At 37.8% G+C, this 21,157-nt stretch overlaps 10 protein-coding genes across 10 annotated transcripts; all 10 read right to left on the bottom strand.

Annotated features, from left to right (window-relative positions):
• Window positions 1–1,112: 1,112 nt before the first annotated feature.
• On the bottom strand, window positions 1,113–2,234 carry TM35_000073280 (uncharacterized protein; the record flags this gene model as incomplete). The annotated part of the gene is made up of 1 exon (XM_029023774.1): window positions 1,113–2,234. The coding sequence occupies one exon, from the start codon at window positions 2,232–2,234 to the stop codon at window positions 1,113–1,115; it is 1,122 nt and encodes a 373-aa protein (XP_028884970.1).
• Window positions 2,235–2,607: 373 nt separating this feature from the next.
• On the bottom strand, window positions 2,608–3,348 carry TM35_000073290 (uncharacterized protein; the record flags this gene model as incomplete). The annotated part of the gene is made up of 1 exon (XM_029023775.1): window positions 2,608–3,348. The coding sequence occupies one exon, from the start codon at window positions 3,346–3,348 to the stop codon at window positions 2,608–2,610; it is 741 nt and encodes a 246-aa protein (XP_028884971.1).
• Window positions 3,349–3,906: 558 nt separating this feature from the next.
• TM35_000073300 (putative aldehyde dehydrogenase family) lies at window positions 3,907–5,469 on the bottom strand (the record flags this gene model as incomplete). The annotated part of the gene is made up of 1 exon (XM_029023776.1): window positions 3,907–5,469. The coding sequence occupies one exon, from the start codon at window positions 5,467–5,469 to the stop codon at window positions 3,907–3,909; it is 1,563 nt and encodes a 520-aa protein (XP_028884972.1).
• A 1,008-nt stretch (window positions 5,470–6,477) lies between these two features.
• On the bottom strand, window positions 6,478–7,179 carry TM35_000073310 (putative small GTP-binding protein Rab28; the record flags this gene model as incomplete). Its single annotated transcript, XM_029023777.1, has 1 exon — window positions 6,478–7,179. The coding sequence occupies one exon, from the start codon at window positions 7,177–7,179 to the stop codon at window positions 6,478–6,480; it is 702 nt and encodes a 233-aa protein (XP_028884973.1).
• A 441-nt stretch (window positions 7,180–7,620) lies between these two features.
• Window positions 7,621–8,946, bottom strand: TM35_000073320 (uncharacterized protein; the record flags this gene model as incomplete). Its single annotated transcript, XM_029023778.1, has 1 exon — window positions 7,621–8,946. The coding sequence occupies one exon, from the start codon at window positions 8,944–8,946 to the stop codon at window positions 7,621–7,623; it is 1,326 nt and encodes a 441-aa protein (XP_028884974.1).
• A 597-nt stretch (window positions 8,947–9,543) lies between these two features.
• TM35_000073330 (uncharacterized protein) lies at window positions 9,544–12,192 on the bottom strand (the record flags this gene model as incomplete). Its single annotated transcript, XM_029023779.1, has 1 exon — window positions 9,544–12,192. The coding sequence occupies one exon, from the start codon at window positions 12,190–12,192 to the stop codon at window positions 9,544–9,546; it is 2,649 nt and encodes an 882-aa protein (XP_028884975.1).
• A 469-nt stretch (window positions 12,193–12,661) lies between these two features.
• TM35_000073340 (uncharacterized protein) lies at window positions 12,662–13,489 on the bottom strand (the record flags this gene model as incomplete). The annotated part of the gene is made up of 1 exon (XM_029023780.1): window positions 12,662–13,489. The coding sequence occupies one exon, from the start codon at window positions 13,487–13,489 to the stop codon at window positions 12,662–12,664; it is 828 nt and encodes a 275-aa protein (XP_028884976.1).
• Window positions 13,490–14,190: 701 nt separating this feature from the next.
• Window positions 14,191–16,050, bottom strand: TM35_000073350 (uncharacterized protein; the record flags this gene model as incomplete). The annotated part of the gene is made up of 1 exon (XM_029023781.1): window positions 14,191–16,050. One exon carries the CDS (start codon window positions 16,048–16,050, stop codon window positions 14,191–14,193), a length of 1,860 nt encoding a protein of 619 aa, XP_028884977.1.
• Window positions 16,051–16,376: 326 nt separating this feature from the next.
• On the bottom strand, window positions 16,377–17,369 carry TM35_000073360 (uncharacterized protein; the record flags this gene model as incomplete). The annotated part of the gene is made up of 1 exon (XM_029023782.1): window positions 16,377–17,369. One exon carries the CDS (start codon window positions 17,367–17,369, stop codon window positions 16,377–16,379), a length of 993 nt encoding a protein of 330 aa, XP_028884978.1.
• A 432-nt stretch (window positions 17,370–17,801) lies between these two features.
• TM35_000073370 (protein kinase) lies at window positions 17,802–20,924 on the bottom strand (the record flags this gene model as incomplete). Its single annotated transcript, XM_029023783.1, has 1 exon — window positions 17,802–20,924. The coding sequence occupies one exon, from the start codon at window positions 20,922–20,924 to the stop codon at window positions 17,802–17,804; it is 3,123 nt and encodes a 1,040-aa protein (XP_028884979.1).
• Window positions 20,925–21,157: the final 233 nt, after the last annotated feature.

Below are 21,157 nucleotides of genomic sequence, written 5' to 3' on the forward strand. Positions count from 1 at the left end.
ATATATATATATATATATATATATATATATATATATATATATATATTCTCAAACGTACAGGGTAAAAGCAGAATACGGAAAAAGAGTTACCCTTATCTACGCCAAAAGGGAGACCAAACAACAACAACAAAAAAAAACACTGCATATATATATTTGGCTAAATTCCAACATCCTCTATTTCTTCCTTAGAGAGAAGAAAAAAAATAAAATAAAATAAAAAGCCGCAAAGTCTAAAATAATAGGAAGAAAAACTCACTTGTAGCAACAACATATCCGTGAATTACAATAAATCCCTTTACGCTTTATAATGTTCTTTTTCTTTTTTCTTGTTGAAATGAATGGATACCGAGCACGCTCACACAACACGCATAAACAGATACACAAAGACATTCTTTAAAAGATACAGATAAGTAAAGGAAGAAAAAAGGGTCCACCGCTAGTTATATATATATATATATATATATATATATATATATATATAACTCACTACTTCACCTGTTGATGTTTTGATGTTTTATTTCTTGATGATGATGTTCCCGGTTTTTGTCAACTATGCAAGAATTAAAGCCAAAATAACTTATCGATTGCTTTTCTTATCATGATGAAAAAAAGAAAACATTCAAAAGAAAAACAAACCCCATTAACAAGAACGAACAAAAAAAAAGAAAAAAAACGATGGGGAAAGGGTGGATTGAGGAAAAGTATACACAGGTGGAAGAGAATTCTTGCTCAATAAGTAATAAAAAAAAAGAAATACAAACGTCTATTCACTGTCGCTTGTTCTTCTTTTTTCATTCTTCTCCTTTACTAGTACAGTTGAGCAACTGGCATATCTCTTTCAATTCAAGAGAAAAATAAAGACATAAATGTCAGTAAAGCATTCACACCCCACACCCTTAAAAAAAAAAAAAAAAATCTTCCCCTGTACAAAATCTCATCACCCCATACACCCCTTTCTTTTTCTTCTATATGTATTTCATTCTTATTTGTTTCTTTTTTTTTTTCTATTTCCTTTTCTTTTTCTTTTTTTCTCTTCTTCCAATTTTCTGCTAACCTTCTTGCTGCTTGTGTACATGTCTATATATATATATATATATATATATATATAATTATCAGCGCACCAATGCGGAGAGTGCTCGCAGTTTCATGCGAGTGTCACTCACTGCATGTTGGGCAGCTGCGAGAGCCCGTTCCAACGATATCTTCTTTGCCCGATCAGATCCACTGCGGACCCGCGTCGATTCCATTCTCAGCAACTCCCGCTCAAGTTCATCCTTCTTCTGACACTCCCGCAGCAATTGCTGTTCTAGTTGTTTAATATTCGTCGCTCGGTTCTCATCCACACGCTGTGTGTTGTTGGATCTATTATTCCCATTTCCCGCATTCCCCTGCAGTCTTCGCCCACTCGTGTGAGAAACAGGCGTGACGGGATCTGTTCGCGGTAGACCCACCGGTGTGGCGGTATTAATATTACTATTACTGCTGCCAGCATTGGTATCGTAAGGACGATCCTTTCGTTGTGATCCATACCGAAGTGGCTCTGGTGTATACAGTAATCTATCCTTCTCATGTGATGGAGTGAATTCCTGTTGTTGTTGATGATGCTGCTGTTGATGATGTTGTTGATGTTGTTGTTGTTGGGGATATTGATAGTGAGAAGATGCTCTGGTCTGTACAAGAGAACCGGGTGTATCTATCTGACGTGAAGTTCCATTATAAGCTGCACTTAATTCCCTTGTGCGCTGCTCTAGTGAGTTTAATTCGGCCTCCAGTGATCTAATCTTTCCCTCTAGTGTGGCATTCTTTTCTATTTCTCGCCTATACGCTAATGCCGCACACTCCTTCTCTAATACCAATGATCGCAAGTCTGTCTCTAGTCTTGTTAACTTCTTAAGAAGTTTATTATTTTCATCACTCAATCGTTCCATTTCTTGGCGTTGGGCCTCAATGTGCGTTTCATATGTGGCGCGGAGTGTACTGTTCGCCCGCAGAGCCTCACTTAATTGTGTTTGATACCGCAGCGCAGAAGATACACCGAGGAATTCACTTTCTTTTAAGTTTTCTGAGATTCCTCCCATTACTGTTGCTGCTGCTGCTGTTGTTGTTGTTGTTGGGAGGGCTGTTGTTGCTGTGGATGGAGATGGATTATCCACAGGAAAGGAGTTTACGCTGGCATAACAAAGTTCATTGAAATCTAATTCACGACGGAATGGGTTTTTATAGAATTCTTCCATACTTATCTTTGTACGACTTACTTACCAGAGGGAAGAGAAGAAGCGAAGATAATACCATAAAATGAACAAGAAGAACGTGCCACTTTCAATTTGCATTTGTATATATATATATTTTTACTTTTACGAAAAATAATAACAACAACACAATACAACACAAAGTATTGTTTTTTTCGTTTCCTCTTTTTTTTTTTTTTCAAAGATTCTATGGTTTCTTTTCTTCTTGTGTGTATAACTGTGGAAAAGGTGCATAATAAAAAACACAAAGTATATCATCACATATTAATAATAATAATAATAATAATAATAATAATAATAATAATAATAATAATAGTTAACAGAAAAATAAAAATAAAAACAACCACGGTAAATGTCATTACACACTTGAGAAGGGAGGAGGTGGTGGTAAATTGTAGCGGGCAATCATAATATCTATGGAATTCTGTATCATCTCTATTTGTTCCTTAAATCTCGTGGGAAGTTCTTTCGCTTCTAATGCCTTTGCATAAGGACGCCGTACACCAGCATTCTTATTACCCATACCACCACAAGAACAGCAGCAGCAGCGGCAACAGCAACAAGGAGGATTAGAAGAAGAAGAAGAATAAATAGTTGGAATAGGAAGTGTAGCACCTGGTAAAGGTTGATAAGGAAGAATAGGATCTGTTTGACAACCGACAGTAGTGGTGGTTTGGGTTCCACGATCCACCACCATCACCTCTACACAACGATATTCTCTTTTATTATTTTCTTCTTCTACAGTTGATGTGTTAATACCATCATCTTTCTTTTTCTCCTTACTGCTGTTACCAGCACTGTTTTTACTTTGTTTGGTGCGACTACTACTACTGCTGACGCTACTGATACTTTTACTCTTGTTTTTACTGTTTTGATTCTTGTTATCATTATTCTCTCCTTCCGTGATTTTACTACCAAGAAGTTGTTGCATGCGATCACGCATCTCCTCCTGCCGTGCACGTATATCCTCTCGTGTACTCACCACAGTCCCTTGACCCCTTGTTCTCCCAATCGCCGTTGTTGTTGTTGTTGTTGCTTCTCCTTCTTCCTCCTCTTCACTCTCTGTGGTGGAGGCGAGCCATTCTTCCAGTCCTTTCATTTCTTATCTACACACACACACACACACACACACAGTGTCTGGTAGTCCGCGGGCTTTATGGAAAAGTGAAAACAGAAAAAGAAGATAAATAGGGAGATGAAAGTATAGACCTATTTCTAAGGAATATATATATATATATATATATATATATATATAATTCAAAAGAAAACAAACATAAGAGAAAAAGAAAGAATAAAAAAATATATATGAATTTATTCGTCAGAGTTATTTATCACTGAATATAAAATGGTAGACATCATTCTCTCTCCTCCTTTCCTTCTTTCTTTCTTTCCCTTTCACGTTACTAAACGTTAAACTCACCTATTATACTTCAAAATAAAAATAATAAAGAAGAAAACAATAAAAACAAGTTCGACTTTATTTATTCCAATCCATAAAGAGATAAACGTTGTCAAGACCAAAATGAGAAAACAGAAAGAGAGAAAAAAAAAAAAAACAGAAGAAACAATACCAAATCATTTATGTACATCCTGAAGTTCATATGAGGACAAACAAAGAAACAAACATATATAATGTAAAGAAGACTTCCCAATGTTTTCATTTCTCTTCTTTCTCTCTTTTACCACCTTCATTAGATCTTGTAAAGTACCATTTTAAGAACTGACACGTTACCGCACACACCTGTGGAATTCCTGAGAAAAACCAAAGTCGTCGTCCCAATGCCGTTCTCTCTCCTTGTGGCTCTAATGCCTTTCGCAGAATACGGAGTTTCTCTTTTGTGTATGGTGGATATCGTGGGATGTTCATAGTCTCCATACCCATTTTTCGCCGTAATATCGGTTTCTTATGGGAAAAGGTATCAAAGGAGTATTTACCATGATAGGCACCCATTCCACTTTGTCCAACACCACCAAAGGGCAAACCACACATACCTGCATGTATAAGAACATCATTTACCGTAACAGCTCCAGAGGAAGTATTCTGTTCCACTTCCTTAATAAAATGTTTATCATTGGAAAAGATATAGAGTGCTAATGGTTTCTCTTTCGTGCTGAGAAAGTTAAGAACCTCATGAATATCTTTAAAGGGTATTATTGGTAAAAGAGGTCCAAATATTTCATCTGTCATTAGTGGATGATCTAAAGAAATATCTGTTAGAACTGCTGGGGCAATAGTTAAACTAGATTCATCCATTTCTCCACCAAAAACAACAGTTCCACCATTTAAAAGATTAACTAACCGTTGAAAGTGATTAATATTCACAATAGAAGGGTAATTACTCTTTTCTAATGCATTTAATGGATTAACACCCATCATTTCTTCTCTTGCATTTTTTAATGCTTCAATGAGTTTATCTTTTATTTCATTCTGTACAAGTATATAATCTGGGGCCACACACGTTTGACCAGCATTAACGACTTTTCCCCACATAATACGACGGGCTACTGTTTTCATATCTTTTTCACAAGTTTTATCCACAACTACGGGAGATTTTCCTCCAAGTTCTAACGTAACGGGTGTGAGATGTTTAGCAGCTGCGGCCATCACAATAGTGGCCACTCGTGAACCTCCGGTATAAAAAATATGATCAAATCGTTCCTCCAACAGTCGTGTGGTTTCCACAACTCCACCATTAACAACACCGACAACATTCTCTGGAAGATAATCGCTGAGTAATTTCTCTAAAATGTAGGCGGTAGCGGGGGCCAACTCACTTGGCTTTAACACGACTGTATTCCCAGCCGCAATGGCACCCAGCAGCGGCAGTAGTGTGAGCTGCACGGGATAATTCCACGCCCCAATCACAAGAACAACACCGAGCGGTTCACTGCGAACCTCACAGTCTTCAAATACGAAAGCCCCGCCAAGCTGCAGCTTCTCCACCGCCGTGTATTCATTCAGGTTTTCTAACATGTGATAAAGTTCCGCGCGAAGTACGGAGAGTTCCATCAGAGTTGTTTCGTTCACGTGTTTTCGCAGGTCTGTGTGGACTGCTGTGCAGAGGGCCGACTCGTTCTCATCCAACATACGCAGAAGAGAACGCAAGAGAGATTTACGATCTTTTATTGATCGAATGGCTCCTGTTTGAAAACCCTGGCGGCATTTGTTCACTACTGTTGGAATCTCAGTTAATGGTGTGGTGTCTAGTGTAGTTGTCATTGAACAGAAATAAATAAATAATATAAATAAATAGTATATATAGTTTACTTAATTTGGTTTGAATGTATATATACGTCTACTTAACTGCGGACCAATATCTTCTTATTCCTTGTTTTTTTTTTTTTTTCTTTTACAAAATGTACTGCGTCAGCAAAAATATGCTACCGTTATCAGTAATGGTGGTAGTCATGATGATGGGGGAGTAATAAGATAAGAGAAAAAAAAAATACAAGATAATACATAGGAATAAATAAATGACAAAGATACATACTTATCTGTATACATATAAATACTTACAATGTACAAAAAAAAAAAAAGATATTGGTTCCGCATCATTATGAAAGAAGCGTCAGAGATGCCACCAATAGCAGTAAATAAGTACTAAACATCTTTACCATAGGTTCAATATATGTATCAATGCTATTCAGTCCCCCACGTAAATAACATAAACCCTTTCTTCTCATAGTTATGGTCTTCATAAAAAGTACCAAAGAGAATCGCTATTCCTGTAGAATTAATAAATAATTTTTTTTTCTTTCTTTGTTCTTGTTACCTCTCTTGCTCTTTTTTTTTTTTTATATTTCTTTTTTTTTTTTTCTTTCTTTCTTTCTTTCTTTCTTCCACAGAGAAAAAATACTAGCAGCACAAAGACCAAAGAAATAAAGCACATGCAAACGGTAATATGCCAAGAGTAACTCATAATAAGAACAACAACAACAACAACAACAACAACAACAATAGTAATAATAATAATATGATGGTTTAGTGGAGGATGAACACGAGAGAGACGAACAAACAAACAAAAAAAAAAAAACGCCAATAGTAGTCACAAAATGAAATTCCACTTTTCATCAGGACCCAAAAATAAACAAACAAACAAAACAAAACAAAAAACAACTACACATTAAGTAACATTTATTATTATTATTATTATTATTATTATTATTTCTTCCTCTTTCCTCTTTCCTCTCTCTCTCTCTCTCTCTCTCTCTCTATGGGAGGCCATCTCTACATAACGCTGCAGTCGTCCTTCTCTTTGCGGCCCTTCCGTTCCTCTTGCGTGGCGTGGAAGACCGACACCCGCTCCTCCGGCCGCGACTCGACATTCGCCACCACGCAGTCCCGCATCTCCAACTCCTGCTGGCTGACACTCACGCCGCAGAGCCGCGCGGCAATTTTCGTGAAGAGGGCGTTAATGCGCTCGCCAGACCGGGCGGAGATGAGAAATGCCTCCATGTGATTCATAGACGCCGCCCGCTCATGCATTCCATTCGTTACCTGTCTATTTGGTAAATCTGTTTTATTTCCTACTAACACCATTAATGGTGAGGAGGAGCGGGGGGTTTCTTTTTCCTTCTCCAGAGATGTGAGGACACACCGGTGCCAATCCTCCACATCTTTAAAGGAGTCGGGGTTCGTTACATCATACACAAAACACACCGCATCCGCCTCATGAATGTAATTCTCAATCATACTACCACCAATCTGTTGACCGCCAATATCCCAAATACGTAAAGTAACTCGACCTCCATCGGGTAATTCTACTTTCTTCGAGTAAAAGTCAAGGCCTATGGTTTGTTTGTAGTTCTGTGCAAAGTCACTCTCACAGTAACGTTTGATGAGTGATGTTTTGCCCACAGCGCCATCGCCAAGAATAACGACTTTAAACTCACGTTCTCCATCTTCAGATGCAGAACTCCCACTATCCATTTAATCTACCTCTCTTTGAAAAACGATATATATATAGATATATATATATATATATTATTTTCCTTCTTCCTTTGATTCTTTCTTTTTCTGTTTTTGTTCTTGTTTTATTCTTTATCCTTTCCCCACCACCTCTAGTTGTAGTTACGGATGTGGGGTAAACACTAATAATAAAAATAATAAAGGGTAGAGGGTTAAAAGGAATTCTAGAGATAATTCTACATATCATATATACATACATACATACATGTAGATAAATTAGAGAAAGAGCTACACCACCACCACTATTGCTACTCTCTTCACTTTTATCACTAGATTCATAAGAAACAAAACCACTATAGAGCATAAATAGACAATATTACATTTAAAACTATAGCCATCCTTTTCCACAAGGAGTAAAAAAAAAGAGAAGGAGATAAACAATAATAAGAATAATACATTACATTACTTCTTCTTTCTTCGCAATAATAAAATTGCCCTTTTTACAGCAGGCAACATATCATGCACATCTTTCCATTTTGAATCGCTACCCAAGACAGCACTTGCAAGTACTACAGGATGGCAAGAAAAAATGTTATTAATAATACATAAATATTTTACTTTAGTTATCAGATCTTCAGCAACCGATAGACTTGAATTATCACGAGACTTTTGTAGAGACTTTACTGCATTATCATAAGCCTTCTTAAGATTAGAAATACGCCACGACTCCACTTCAGAATTAGCTTCTACTAATATAGGCATCCAATTTGGGTCATTCTTCAAACCAGTTACAACAGAATCAATCTCATCTATATTATCCGCTATACTTATTATAGAAGCATTTAAAATAAGCAGAGATGTACGTACTGACAAGAGCTGTTTTACCGTTTCCTCAATATCTTGTTTAGTATTCATCAATTCTATATTAAACATTTCGTTTGACTTCTCATCATTACTGATACTGTTATCATTACTAGTTGTTGTGATAATTTCCTCGTTCTTGTCATTATTATTATTATTATTATTATTATTATTATTATTATTATTATTTTCAATCTGAATATTAGGTATGATACCATCTTGTTTCCTCTGGGCCAGAAGGTGTTGGATCGCATTGCGTTTTAATTCCGCAATTCTTGCCCGCTCCGTGACAGCAGTGTTGAAGGCTGTGAGGACTGTGAAGGAACTGCTCTCACACTCTTCTAGAGATTTCATCTCTTCTATTTCCAAGAGAATACGTGCCTTCTCCTCTTCAGCTTCTAATGCCCATATCTCAGCGTTCACAAGAGATGCCATATCTTTTTCTAACATCATTCGTACTTTTTTAACTTCTTTCCGTAATGTTTGAAGTGCATGATCCTGCATCTTGGATACGGCAACAGCAGAATTATTTTTATTTAGAATAGAATTTTCCATTAATTGTATCTTCTCTTCAAGTGCTGCGGCGGCGGCCGTTAATGTCGTGAGGGAAGTTTCTCTTGTTGTTGTTGTTATTGATCTATTTCCACTTCCCATGTGTGTAGATCGAGAAAGAAGAAATGCCTCCCCATCAGAAGGAGATGAAAGAGACATTTCTCCACAGGATTGAAGAGAAGGAAGAAGAGAGTCAATCTCCACACGGTACATATTCCCCTTTGCATGTAGTCGTTCACATTCTAATTGTTTCTCTCTAATAGATGAGAGGAGAAATGTGCGTTGAGCCTCCAACAATCGTATTTCCTCTTCACATCGAATACGAAAGAGAACTTGACTGCTATTCATCATACCATTACCATTATCTCTTAGCATGTGTGTATATGATGTGTTCATGTCGGTTATTTTTTCCTTTTCTGTTTGAAATAATGGATCCCGTGCTGCACCTAAACATTTTGAGAGAAGAATAATGTTATTGCAGAGAAGTATATGATGGCGGTTTACAGCCCGAACGGCCGCTCTTCGCTGCTCGTGCAGTTCTCTCCCTTCGACTGTACTGCTTGCCGTTTTTCCGTTGTGTCTACTTGTTGGGAACTACAAGAAGATTGTGAACAGAGAAAGAAAGAGAAAGAGAAAGAAAGAGAGAAAGAGAGTGTGTGGATGTGGGTGGGGAAATTATATCCATAAAAGAAGCATACAAGTTTAAATAAGAATACGAGAACAAATCAAATAAACACAGTAAGAGCAAATATAATAGAAGGAAAACAAAAAGAAACAAAAAAAAAGAAAAAAAAAATGTTTTTTTTCCCCTTCTTTTATCAACTTTTTGCCCCGTTCACCAAAAAAAAAAAACACGTACACATAAACAGAAGAAAAGAAAAAAAAAAAAAGAAAAACTGGCGAAAAGAAAACAATACGGTTTCCTCACAAAACGAAGAAAACAAAAAAAAAAAANNNAAAAAAAAAAAAAAATCAACATATCATCGAATTACGTATCGCTTGTGAAGTCCAAAGAGAAAGTGCGACTACGGCTAAAGCAGAACCAAAAGGACCAAGAATACCATACAATACACGTAAAGCCCCAAGAAGTAATTCCATTCGCATCCCAATTAAAAGATAAATGGCTAATATGATAAAGAAACTTATTACAAGGACAATCTTTACACCCACAATTAGTGATAAGACAAATAGACATGTTAAAGTAGAGATTAATAATACAGCCAAAAGTTTCTCCAAACAAAGTACTTTTTCTTTTAAGTATGTAATCTCCATATCCTTCTGAAGTATAAGTTCATTTGCCTTTTTTAATTCTAATTCAAGATCTTTTTGTACATTTTTTTCCAATTGTAGAATCTTTTCCTTTTCTATTACTGTTGGTGTGTGATGTATTATTGAACTGACTACTGGTTGCTTATCTCTTAAAACTTTTTCTTTCGTTTCTACTGTTTTCGTTCTTGTCTCTTCTTTTTCTTTTCCCTTTGGAGTACTAGTAGTAATATCATCCACCCCAACACTCTTTGTTGTTGTTGTTGTCGTTGATGAAGATGATGCTGTTGTTGTTGTTGTTGTTGTTTTCCTCTTTGTTCTCGTGGATAACTTTGATTCTTCCTGGTTATCATAAACAGCTAATGCTCGCTCTCCATCTGGAATAGAATCCCACGATATCACACTTCCTCCCTCTTTCGTTTCACCTGTTGTGGTTGTTGTTGTTGGAATAGCCACAAATACCGTTCCGGAAACATGTTCTTCCACTGTTAATACCGCCCCCGTCCACTTTTTCTGAATTACCTCCACAAGAAGTGGCCGCACCACACCTTCTATGGTAGAGGCATGAAAAGATTGTAATTTCGCTGCAATGGCTTTTACCATTCGTGGGGTAATATAAATATGTCTATCCTTCGATCTCTGATCTAATAGAATACGACGAAGTTGCATTTGAATAAAACGTTCCTTCTCTTCCTCTGTGTAGGGGACAAAAGGAAAGAAATAATCCACACGATTTACAAAAGGATCATGCATAGTTTTACGACAAACTTCTTTACAAACTTCTGTCCACTCTGCACGCATTGCCGCTTGTTCTTCTGCAGTGGCTCGTAGATATTTATCTTTATTACGCAATATGGTATCTGAAGCTATATTGCAGGTAAGAATAAAGGTAGTCTTTTCTGTAGAAACAGAACGTGAGGCATCTTTAAGAGAACGAAGTGTTCCTTTTTTTTGAAAAGCCGAAAGCCATAAATTCTGAATGGCATCTGCAGTACCTTTTTCAAATTCATCTAATACAACCACCGCATCATCATTTTTACGAAGTGCTGTAAGTAACACTCCCTCACCCACATGCGCGGCTGGTGGGTCTACAAGTGAATAAATAGAGTCCCGTGTACAGAATGAGGGAAGATGAATGTGTACAAGTTTTCCAGAGGACTCCACATTACTTGGTTCTTTACCATGGATTACACAAGCTATTCGACGGGCCATCTCTGATTTACCAAAACCAGAAGGACCAAAGAAAACAATGACTGTCGGTTTTTCTGCATTAAAGACATCAGAACTTAAGAAATGTGTTTGTAAAGTTGCCCAAATATGTTCTTGACCAATATACTGTGATGGTACTAATGCCCAACGTTCTTCAGGTGTCAAATTGGATAATTGTGTGGTCCCACTAGAAGCTGCAACACTGGTACTAGCCATACTACTACTACTATTATTACTATTACGTCTACTTGTACTTTGATTTGTACTAACAGATGAAGGAGTGGTTGGTGGAAGCCACCATCTTTCTTTTATAGAGAGAAGATCCAACACGTCCGTTTCTCGTTGTCGGCGTACAAGAACGTTTTCAATACGTTGCATAATATCCCACTTGATGATATTACATGCAGCACCTCGCCCACCTCGCGGAGTGACTGTAGCGGCGGACTCACCTATAGATTCTTGTAAATGACGAAATGACTGCACGGCGGTTTCAGCGTAGCGTGGATTAGAGTGAAGAGAAGCTATAACTCCCACGATAAATGTATGTGCGAGAGTAACAAGAGGTTTTTTAGAACGATCCCATGCTATTAATTTGTCAATCGCCACATGTTTCACTTGTGGTGTACGTTTCTGTGATGAGGATAAATTTTTTTTATCCTGTGCTAATTCTAAAAGAATACACAACGCATCATCTGCAAGTTCTAATTCCGCATTTTCTTCACTACTTCGCCGTTCTCCACTTTCCTCAATGGACTTCAAAACATTCTTCTGAAAGTTTTGCAGACGTTCAACGAGTACTTCTGCAGTAATACTCCCGTCAAACCAACAACAGGCGTGTATCATCACTACAAGAATGGGAGTTGTAACGGTTGTGTTTTTAACTCCCGCACACAATCGTGAGGGCAATTCACTTGGCTCTGTGTTGTCCAGCAGTGTGATGAGGGCCTGCCACTCCTGAAAGGACATGCGAAAAGAGGTGGATGAATGTCTTTTATTATTATTACTATTACTATTATCACTACCCGCAGCAGCAGACCCAGCAGCAGCAACCGCGTACTCCACATCTGTGGCCATGGCATTTTCCAATAACTCTGGCCATCGATGGAGGACAAATAATTCCTCTTGTTTAGATAATTTCCCACCCATTTTTTTTTTCTTTTTCAAAATAGTAATATAGTAAGGTAGGGAAAAAGAAAAAATAAAGAAAATGAGACTGTAAGAGAATACAGATAAAGAACTAACTTCAAAAAGCAAAGACCAAAAAAAGAAAAAAAAGAAAAGAAAAGAAAAAAGAGAGAATGCAAAAAAAAAGAGAAGAAACATAAATAAAAGAGCAGTACTATCTTTTTTTTTTTTTTTATTTAGTTTGTGATTTTTCCACGTATCTTTTTTCTTTGGGTACGTCTGCAAATGTATGTACATATACGTACATACATATATATGATGTTAAAAACACACAAACACAAACACAATCACACACACGCACAGAAGAGAAGAAAAAGAAAAAAAAAAAAACAGATCACTGTGCAACACACAACAACAGTTACCCACTGTGAGAAAAATAAACAACCATCTAGGGAACAAACGTATTTACATTACACATTGATACAGTGAGTTAAGACTTCTTCGCTCTCAATATGCTAAGGTTATGTTCCATGGCATCCGATGCATACATTGTAACACCATAATTCTGCATAAGCAAATCAAATCTTTTGAGTTGCGAATCAATTCTCCCCATTAGTACTGCAAGACGATCTTCCAAAACAATACGTCGCATACGTAGTTTTGATACTTCATCCCACAACTCTGGTGGTACATCTTTCGGCCGCCGATGTTCAAAGGTTGGGGTGTTGTTATTGAGCCCATCAGAAGAGAAACCTGATGAAAATTGTTGTTTGCCTGACGCATCTGTAGGAGAGGCGGGTGCTTCAAGTTGTAGTTGTTGTTGTGGTGGTGATTGCGGTGATAATGGAGATACACCCGCCTGTGAAGAAGAAGGAGTATCGCTTTGATTACGGCGGAATAGATTTACAAGAGCTGCAGAGACTTTAGCTCGTTTCTTCTCATCCATTGCTGCTACTAGTGCCTCTGTGCTATTTTCATCTACTGGTGGTCGAATAGAGACCCGTGTGTTATTATCACGTCTTTTTTGTTTCTTAACGGTCACTGGAGTTGGGGATGGATTTAATTTCTGTCGATAGTCCACAATGCGAAGCATTGAAAGAAGTTGCGCATTATCGTAAACATCTGTCAATTCCCGATTCACAACCTCCACCTGCGCTGAGAAGATACCGAGCAGCTGCTGGACCTCCACCACCCGCCGGCTATTCACGGCCACCCGGGCGGCCCACTTCATGGCGGTGCGGGAGGTCTCAGCGAGGAGGGGGTCCTCCACGGCGGGGGGCACCTCCTCCAACTTCTTCGAGCCCTTCTTTGGACCCATCGCCCTTTTCGACTTTCCTTTTTTTTTTTTTTTCCTTTTCTCCAGCCAATCGAGTAGCCAACCCAAACAGGCTACTTATATATACATATGTATAGGAAAGAGAAAAATAGAAAGAAAGAAAGAAAGAAAGAAGGATGAAAATAATAAAACCGATACAATGAACAATAAGTGTATATATGTATATATATATATTCTTTTCTTTTTTTTTTCTCTTTGTTTTTCTGCTGTTTTTATCAGGGAGTTGGTAAAAAGGGGGTTGTACGTATGTGTGTGTATGTAGTCTACTAAATCAACCCATAAACACAACAACAACATCACACAAAAAAAGGGGAAAAAAAAAGGATCACCGAGACAACGTTTGTTTTCAACACCTCCAAGCAGAAATACAGGGATACATACATTTATACATACATACACGCATAGCTGCCTGAACACACAGAGATAGAAAAAAAAAAAAATGTGTCTGTCTGTAAAAGAGAGAAAGAGAGAAAGAAGCAAAAAGAAAAAAAAAAAAAAAAACTATTGAACATAGAAACAAAAACAAAGGCGAGCTTTACCAAGAATAATGCACATCAAATAAGAACATTGGTCAGCCCAAGAGAAGAATTGAGAGAAGCAAAATAGCTAAAAAAAAAAAAAAAACAATAAAAAACCAGACAATAATATAGCTATCCAGACCCATTATTATACTGAAATGTTTTTCACGAAGAAGGCGTGGAACTCAAGACATTGCAATTGTTTTCGCCATCACCACCAATAAGCATACGGACAGGGTCCTGAAACAACGGAACATCACCATTTCCGCTTTTATTTCTATCGCAACAACTTCCAAAAACATACAAATAACCGGATGCATAGTGCATAGTGGCTCCATAGCTACTCCGTGGAATTGCACCGATAGTAATATCTATTTCTCTCACTATAGCATCCATAGATTGAAGTTTTAATTGAAATAATTTGAGAATAGGATTTGGGGTACACGTCTCTCCAAGTAGAAATACACAATTTTCACTTCCACACAAGGCTTCTGTTGCACATACATTATCCATATGCGGCAATGGTGGGTGTACAGAAACCTTATGCCATTCCTTCTCACCTGCAGGAAGACGAAGAACAGAATCTGCAGCCGTAGCAGGAGTACTTATACGAGTTGTAGTATTGCAAATAGTTTGACCTCCTAACAAGAGAAGAGATAAATCCTGTAACTCTAAACAAACATGAAAGGCACGGGGTTCTGGAAGATATCCAAAAAACTCTATCACAGGAGAACCATAAATGGAAGAATCCGTTTCATTACTATCCCATGATATTGAAAAACAATCCGCACAGGCATGATCAGAGTCATCAATTCCACCAACAAGAAGAATTTCTTTTCTTGTCTGTCGTGCAGTAAGAGTGTGAAATGTACGATGTGGGACCAAAGAAGTATCATAACAGGAACGATGCCACTGTGGTACTGGAGATCGTGGGAAACACCACCACAACTCGGTAGTATTATCACAATCAGCAGATGACGCCGAACGACCTCCTATAAGAAATAAACACTCTAATGAAGAAATGGATGTTGATTTATTCTCCATTCCTACAATTATTTCTTCTTTTTCTTCTTTTTGTTTTCCTCCTGTTTCTTGTAATGATGATGTATATACACATGTGGCAGCACCGATAAGTGGTGGTGGACGCACCTTGGCGTGTTCATTCTCCTCAAATGGTAAAACCTCAAATACAGTACATTTATGTTCCCCGGCGAGATGAATCATTGAGAGTTGACGTTCAATACATTCACGGCTCACTACTGGTAAAAACATCTTCGCCGCACGTGAGTACTTTCGTGAGGCCACAGTATTACTCCCACCATAAAAGTAAACAACCGTATCCTTACCCCTTGCAGATGCACGGTAAAGAAGATGTAAAGTTTCATACGTTGATGGTGGAAGCATAAACCAATGCCATGCCATTGTACGACGTATAGAAGAAAAAATAACATTTTTCCAATCTTCACATTGTTCTCTAGTTGTAAATTTAACCCAAAATCGTTCTCCACAACTTGTAGTAATAAGCAACTCCGTCTCTCTTCCTTTCTCATCAGATCCATCAACAGATACTACTATAAATCGGTTTCGTACAGCATTCTCTTTGCTTACCCGATATGTCAAACGACATTCATCTAATTCAAAATAACGTTGTCGCCATTGTCCAGTCCACGCTGCCTTTTTAAGTACGATGCCCTCTCGCACACCATCAGATCTTACTACTTCGTCTTGCGTTAACGCATGTGTAATAGAATCTATCCATTGTTTATGTTCATCCGCTGTGGCTGCCCGCAGTGTCCAACAGTCTCCTTCTTTCAACCATACACGAAAGATCAGTGGCTGTTGTGGGTCTACTTCACGCAGGAGGGAAGTGATATAACCGGCCTTCTTTTCCGGCCCATTCTCCTCTACTCGATAAGCCAAACGTAGACCATCTTGAATAAAGAAACGTTTATCCCAATTAAACCTCCACTCTGCCTGCTTCCACAGCCAGGATTTTTGATATATACTTTTTTGATCTGTAGACATGTTCTTTTTTTTTTTTTCTTTTCTATTTCTTTTTTTATAGTCTTCTTTGTTTACCCCTGTTTCCACTGAACTACCGCTAGTAATTTAAAAAAAAAGAAGGAGAGAATGTCATGTAAAAAAAAAAAAAAAAAGCATTGATAGAAAGAAAAAAAGAGTATAGAATGAAACCTATTGTGTATCTAAACAAGAACAATAACAATAACAAAAACAGATGAAATAAAAAATTTCCTTTTTTTTTTTTTTTTTTCTTCTCCAATTACTTGTACAATGTTGTATACTACAGTGGAGTAGAAAATGTGATGAGGTAGAATTAATATACTAGAAATCTAAGAGCCCGTCAACAGTTTCAAACGTAAAAACACTTCATTGGCACCACGTTTTAATTCAATTGCTGCAGCCTCTACTGCTGCAATTTCATCCCCATTGGCAGAAAGAAACTTTGATAGAAGTTCCGCATCTTCTTCTTCACTCCATGCTCGTTTGCTATCAAAAGCATCCCGCACGACTTCATGCCCATTCGTACTTCCACAACGCATACATCTACCCAGAACAGCAGCATAAGTTGTGCCAAATCCTGTGCAGGAGCCTCGCAATGCAGGTACACCTTCTACTAAAGAAAGATTTGTATACGGTTTCAATGCTGCAGGAGATAGTGAAGATGTAGAGATATGTTTCCATGATTCCTCACGATTCATTTCTTGAATAATATGTTTATAACCATCATGACACTTATCAAACAATGAGGCCGTGTCTGGTAATTGTTTGTCAAACGCGAGATTCCACACTACACAGGGTGAACCAGCCGCATCTTTCTCATTGTAAGCCGCCATAGGTTCTGTGATGGGTCCTTGATTATGTATTACCATCACTGTACGGAAATTTAACTTTCCTTCACTTTTCTTGTGTAGTGCGGCGTGCCATAATGGCAACAAGTCCACTTCCTCTTTCGCGTCTTCTGCGATACATGTTCGCAAAAACGTTACGGGTCGTGTTGGGCATGTAATCATCTTTTCCCATTCCTTAAATCTTCTCATAAACTCCTGCACAACTTCATCGGAGTTAAGATTAAAATGGGTAATACATGTATGCTGAGAGCGGAATAAAAGCCACACGGAAGCTGGATCTGGTGTGAATGGCCGCTCTTCCAAAGGGCCGGGAAAGAATCCATTGCCAAAGCCGTTCACTGTGAACTCCAGCAGTCCATCAAAACTACAGCGGGCCATATCAAATGGCAGCTGCTCCTCAACGGGCCGTATTCCTAACTTGGAGAGCATGAGACCAGGACCACACCATCCACCAAGGGAGACCCATCGTCGCATTGCCGCCCCAGGGGTTTCTTTTTTTTTTTTTTTTCTTCTTTCCTCAGTCAAGCTCTTTTTTATTTTTGTTTTTGTTTTTTTATTGTTCGAGCACAAGCCAACAGTTTAGTAAAATAATAATAATAATAATAATAATAATAATAATAATAATAATAATAATAACAGGCAAAAAAAAAAATGCAAAGATCAAAGTATCAGCAATTATAAAGAGAAAAACAAAAATATTTGAATAGCCAATATTCTAAATTAAACTTTATATATATATATATATATATATATATCAGTACTTTCGAATTTTACCCCCACTACTCTGAATGTTCTCGGCCACCACCTCACTTCCACCATTCGTTTTTTTCTTTCTTTTTCTTTTTCTTTATTTTGAATAAACTTTGAGATGGCAGATAGTGTGTCTGTGTGTTCTTTCTTTCTTTCCTAATATCCATGACTCTGAAAGAATGAAAGTAATAAATCATTTGCCGTTTTTGCCAACATTCGAGTGGCGTCTCGGAGTTTCATACGCTTCTCTGGATTAGAGTGTGTTAAACTCTGCACCACCTGCAGCTCTGGGTATCTCTTTAAGAGATGTGGATTGGGAAAAGTCCCTTCACGCACACGCCGCAGTTCCACCAGACGCTCTGATATTGTCTTGGGAAGAAAATACATTTCTGCCAACACCACTCCAGCTGCGAAATTGTCCGTGGCGGGTGTACAGATATCTCCATTTAATTGCTCTGGACTAGAGTAGATGGGGGAACCAATTCCTACAGTGTTTATAGTACTGTTATCAAAGTAACTCGCAATATCCATTCGCTGATCACTGAGAGGTTTAGATAGACCAAAATCTCCAATACGAACTTGAACAAGACGCCTCTTAAGCCAAACTCGTACAGATCGTAGTATTTTTTCTTTTTTTCTTTCACACTTTGCATCTCTTAACTGTCTTAAATAAACTGCCAATGAACCTACTCTGATATTCTTTTTCAGGAAATCAAAGGCTGAAGGTGAGGGTACAAATAAGTCTGGCAAATGTTTACCATCTGTCAACTCTTTCTCTCGTGTACATCCATTACGCACAACCGTTTCTTCTTCTTCTTTTTCGTTTTCTTCTTCCATACTATTGTCATAATCAGAATCATCATCACTCATATCATCACTATTATCATCTACAATTCCCATTTGAGAGCGGTAATCAAGGAAAATATTTGTTGGTTTAATATCTCGATGTAAACAACCACACTTATGAATATATCGTAATCCTGAAAATAATTGTAATGCGATGATAATATTTTCCAAACGATCTATTTCAGTTCTAGACCCCAAGCGATGAGCCAGAGTAGTTTGACAATACTCAAGTTGAAGAAACACCACTCGACCCAAAAAATTACTTATACTATTCTCAGATGAAGTAACTTCAGAAGATTCATCTCCCATAGATTTATCATCTTCAGAACTACAAGAAGTTGCTGAGCTCTCATCCATACTTTCATCTCCAACAAGATATGCGGTGGCATCTTTTTCCACTGGAGGCGGTCCCAAAAGAAGATTGCGATTATTTGCAGATAATGGTACTGTTGATGTACTTCTTTTGGTAGTTTTTGTTGCTGCTGCTGTTGTTGTTGGTGGTAGTGGTGGTAACATCCAGTTAATCTTCTCTTCCACGTTCAGTGGAGTCTCCCGTTGGGTATTCACAAGATGCATACAATTGGAATTATTCTTCCCACATATTTTCCTTACATCTTTTCCACTACAGAGACCAATCCTGGCGAGTTGCAGTACTCGAAATGGTGTAATGGCCTCTGACCAACAGGCAAAGTAACGTACAAGATTTCTGTTGTGTAGATGGGCATGCAGCCGTACTTCGCGAAGGACATCATTCTCTGTAAAGTAATCCCGAGCCAACATCACCTTGACAGCATAAAGTACACCAGTCACTCGATGTCGAACGAGAAGAACAACACCAGAAGCCCCACGGCCTAAAAGAGACTTCACCTCAAAGTTTTCATCAAAGAAAGAAGATTCCACATGTGTAGAGAGCAGAGCGTTAGTATCACTTCTGTTACCCTGTTTAGATGGGATTCCTCTGTATACTACCATTGCATTTTCACTAGTTCCACTTTTTGAAGGCGATTCCTCTGTCGTGTCGGAGTCATCTCCATTTAATAGAAACATTCTTTCTTCTTCTTCCTCCTCCTCTTCTTCTTCTTCTTCTTCTTCCTCTTCCTCCTCTTCTTCTTCAGTATTTTCATCTTGAGATGATTGACTATCCATATCTTCATTTGGATGTGGGAATAATAATTTATGAGGAGATGTCAACGTAATCTTCATTTCATTAGATTCCACAAAGAGAACACGTGAATCACTATCAAGAAACCCAGAGAGTATTTCTTTCGTTTCATTATTATTATTATTATTATTATTCTGCTCTTGTAGATTTGGAGATTTCACAAGAATTTTTTTTCCTGGAAATCCTTCAGAAAGCACAACTGGAATCTCTTGACAATGCACAGATGACATCATACCAGCACCATCATCCATACTAGCATTTGTAGATTGATCCGCCCATAGAAGATAAGCAGATATAATTGGAGAAGTAACCGTAAATTTCAATTCTGTAAACTTTTCCAATTCACAAGATGATCGTAAATAGGCGTTTACCCCTTCACTTGTTGGTATTTGATTAATATAAAAAAAAGAATGATCTGCGGCATGTAGCCAAGGCTCATAAGGAAAATCATTATTTATAGATGTTTCAAGTAATTCAAGTTCCACTTTAGAATTTAAAACATACCAGGTATGAGAAGTAATACTCTCTTCGGAATAGTTGCTATTTATAAGAGAAGGTGTTGGTACTCGCTGCGGTGGAAACATTACACTTCTAGAAATATTTGTACGTTTTAAAAGTAAACGCAGGGATACATTATCATCTCTTGCTATCTTCAAATCATTATTACAATAGCTATCTGCATTTGAAAAACACGACAATAATCTTCCAGTAAACAAATCTAATTCTACGTATAACATCTCCTTATGGAGAAGTTCCACAGCTCTGTGAAGAGGACAGGAATTATCATTCCACTGTTGAAGTAGTTCATCCACATACATTCCAACAGCTTTACCATTATCATTATCATTATTATCACTATTATTATCATTATCACTATCATCATGTAAAGAAGGAGTAACAAGAGAATCAAGATAAAAGCACCACTTCTGAGAAGGTGTACTCACCGCATCATCTGTATGAGTAGATGAAACGAGACAGCACTTCATATTTTCATTCTCTTGAAAATCCAGTGGAACGGACTCCGTCTCTTGTGTCTTCGGTTTAGACATCAGTACATCTTCACAGCTGCGGCGTAAGGTGAGTGGACAGCGTGAACACGTTGAGAGAGATGGACGGTGTGTCCACAGCCGAGATTCCGCCTCCGTACTTTTTCTCTCTCCACAGTATAGTAATGGACCACCGTGAAGCTTTGTGCTCCAGAGGAGTTCGGCATCTTTGAGAGAGAAAGACTGCAGTTCACCATTAAGTTGAGTTAGAATAAGCCAAGCCATTAATAAACAGTGGCTTTGGGTCTTCTCTACCAGATAGTTACACCAAGCCTTGCTATTTTATTTTATTTTATTTTTTATTGTACATGATCACATCACAGTACAAAGGAGTATCAAACAAAGAGAATATATATATATAGAAAAAAAAGAGCAAAAAAAAGGAGAAAGAGGAATGATGGTTATTTCAACGAATAAAAGAAAAAATCTTTACAAGAGCATCAAGCAACAAGAACAAC

Source organism: Trypanosoma theileri (genome assembly GCF_002087225.1).
Source record: "Trypanosoma theileri isolate Edinburgh chromosome Unknown TM35_Tth_7_V1, whole genome shotgun sequence".
Lineage (NCBI taxonomy): Eukaryota > Euglenozoa > Kinetoplastea > Trypanosomatida > Trypanosomatidae > Trypanosoma > Trypanosoma theileri.